Raw genomic sequence first — 3025 nt, 5'->3', positions numbered from 1 at the left:
ATGAAAAGGTGATTATTTTTCCTTTTCAGCCATTGTTTTCATTTTTCGTTAAATGAAGATTTTTATTTCAATATATATGAACTATAAAAAATGGAACCAAATTGCTCATTGCTGTATATTATTAGACCAAACTGCAATAGCCTGGGAAAGGCGATTATTTTTTCTTAGCATGCATGGGAAATGGAGTTGCTGATTTTATTCTTATTGGGTGTCTTATGATATCTTTGGTTTTATAAGGCAATCGGGCTTATTATCCCTTTTCACACTCCTACTATTTAGGACATGTAAGAAAGGAAGGCAATTGATGAGTATTTTAAATTTTATTCAATTATTGAACCATAGAAGAGGAGAGAATCAGGGCCGTGAATGATGATGGAGAAGGGAGGAGGGCACGGTGTTGGTTGATGCAGCCATGGCAGAGATAATAAGAAGAAAATTCATGAAAGTCTGTGATATGAATTTCTAGAATCCTTTCAAATCCATGAAAATCTGTAGTGTGAATCCTCTTGAATTTTTGAAAATTCATAGTCTTGGTAAAAGTGTACATTTGTTTATCAACTTTGTAAAAGTCTACACAATCTATGATCTTTCACTTAAAAAAGTCTTTAAAAATCTTTTCAAATCCTTATTTGACTACAAGCTTCTATTTGTCTTCCTAAAAAAAATTCTTGAATTTTGTGGTTAGAGGGTTAAGGATTGCAGTTGTACACGTTTAAATTAAGGCATTGCCAAATGCCAAATGAACGAGTCAGTTGACAATTCCCTACCCAAGCTACAGATTTTCACGGAACTCTTCCAAGTAATCTAGGTCTCCAACCTACTCTCTCCACTCCATCTCGATGGACAAGTGACAAAGTCCTGGCACTTTTTTGAAGGGAATCCTCCTCCTAGAGTATTGGCTATGTCAATGTGCGCGTGGCTTCGAATCTATACAATACTTTGTCAATGGAAAAAAGTAATATTTCCTTTGTAACGTTATACAACATTTACCTATATTTAAATATTAAAAGATTTTGTATGAGCTTGAAAGAAATCAAGTCACTTCTTCCACTGTCAAATATCTTTAAGATCGACTTTTAACTTCTTTCATGGTATCAAAATAAAGTTAATTCACGTGTTGAGTATAATAAATCACGTGCTCCCACATGATCTATTACGTGTTGTTTACATGTTATACTTAAATGATGTTATATGAAGAACTGTTGAGAGTGCAAACTGCATGTCAAGAAATTGAAAACCTTATTAAGAAATTAGGTTTTAACTCTCCCCTATTGTCAACTATTTTTTTGAATAAAATGTGAATTTTTTTATCACAAAAATAGCACTTTATTTCACCTAGTAGGACAAACTTAGACTTTCATGACGGTTGGACAATGAAAGAAGTTAAAATCCTTTACGTTTTTTGTCATATTTCAATCCATAGATAGCCAATTTGACATGCATGTAGTTGCCCTCTCCACCACGTAATTTAAATTAACATGTGTTTTGACGCATCCAGCATGCACGCATCTTCCTATAAATTGACCCTTTAACCACATATTGCATGTATTTTTTTATTGTCAAACATACTGCATGTACTTACTAATATCCTATATCATTATACTGCATCAATGAATAGTACTTAGCTCTTTATATATAAATTTTTTGGACAAACAAGTTAAATTGGACACGTTGTAATTTATTATTCTGTAATTTTAATGAGTAGTTACAAAAATGTAGTGTAAGTTACGGAGAAGGTACACAAACCAAAACTTTGACACATGTTAACGTTTGATTTGTGATTTGAACTAGTGATTTAGATGCAGATATATTGTTGGCTTTGGGTAATTAAGGTAAAAGTGAAAAGGCAACCAGAGTGTTCCACGTGCATGGCCTAACCAAAGGATAGCATTTCGTTCTCAACTTCGTGTCACATGCATGGACTGATAAGGTGATGCAAAACTTAATTTCTGAATTCTCAATTGGGTGCTTTGACCCAATCTGGTCTTTCAAGACTGCTTCTCAACATATACACACAAATATATAACGGTCAATTTTAATTGTCAACTTCTCCCCCACCTTGCCGTACAAGTCATCCACGCAGCACCATGTCTTCACCTTCCGCATCCACCTTCCACTATAAAACCCCAAACCTAATAACTCAAACTGCAAAACAAAAAACCCAGTTTACAAAACCCATTTACCGTATTAATTATCCCTTCTCAAAACCAGCCTACGGAGAAATTTTCGATGTCGAGTGTCGGTAGGAATCAGTGTGTGAAGGTTGTGATCATCAACACCAAGTACGTGGAGACGGATGCCATGAGCTTCAAAGATGTCGTGCAAAGGCTAACTGGGAAGGATTCAAGGGTGGCATACGAAGTGCAGGAGCCGATTACAGAGAGCCCGCAGTACTCTTTGAAAGAGGGAGCCAATATTGGGAGGACGGGTAATAATGTTCTGGAATCATCAAATACTTCTATTGCTAGTACTATGTCTCGGAGTAATTCTTCAGTTTTGATGAGAAATATCTCGTTCAAAGAGTTTGAAAGATTGTTCAGAGAGATGCCTCCAATGGAGGAGTTTTTGGCTGATAAATATATTCTTTAGAAAATTCCTGTATATGTATATATAGTTATATCTGCTATAGCTTATAGTTGCATTATGTTAATTTGATTACCCAGTTATTCAATATATAGATATATATCATTTTTTCATTCTAACATTTGATTACTTCACCGATTTCACATACAATACTGTTACTGACATTATTTAGTGACGGAATTACAAGCCACATTTCCAAACAAAGAAGATAAAATCCTACTTATACAAGTGTATGTATATAAAGTGGATCTAACCTATATATTCCGATCAGAAAACATGCATGGCCGAATTTTTCATTTATTATTTTCTCTATATTTAACTGGAAAATAAACTTGCCTTACCATGATTTTAAGATTAATTCCTAGTGCTAGAGCTTGAATCACTTCAAAATTAGTTGCATATATCACATAAATAATTGGGTATATGCCCGCAATGTGGGGCT

At 34.3% G+C, this 3025-nt stretch overlaps 1 protein-coding gene across 1 annotated transcript; it reads left to right on the top strand.

The window, feature by feature from the left end:
- The first annotated feature begins 2229 nt into the window (after window positions 1–2229).
- LOC103945975 (VQ motif-containing protein 1-like) lies at window positions 2230–2589 on the top strand. Its single transcript, XM_009356575.3, has one exon. It carries the CDS (start codon window positions 2230–2232, stop codon window positions 2587–2589), a length of 360 nt encoding a protein of 119 aa, XP_009354850.1.
- The last annotated feature ends 436 nt before the right edge of the window (window positions 2590–3025 follow it).

The sequence above is a fragment of a genome, unplaced genomic scaffold, assembly GCF_019419815.1.
Source record: "Pyrus x bretschneideri cultivar Hongxiangsu unplaced genomic scaffold, Pyrus_bretschneideri_v1 Contig50, whole genome shotgun sequence".
NCBI classification, from domain to species: Eukaryota; Viridiplantae; Streptophyta; class Magnoliopsida; order Rosales; family Rosaceae; genus Pyrus; species Pyrus x bretschneideri.
Note: the sequence above shows the minus strand (reverse complement) of the source record. Positions and strands in the feature narration are given on the sequence as shown.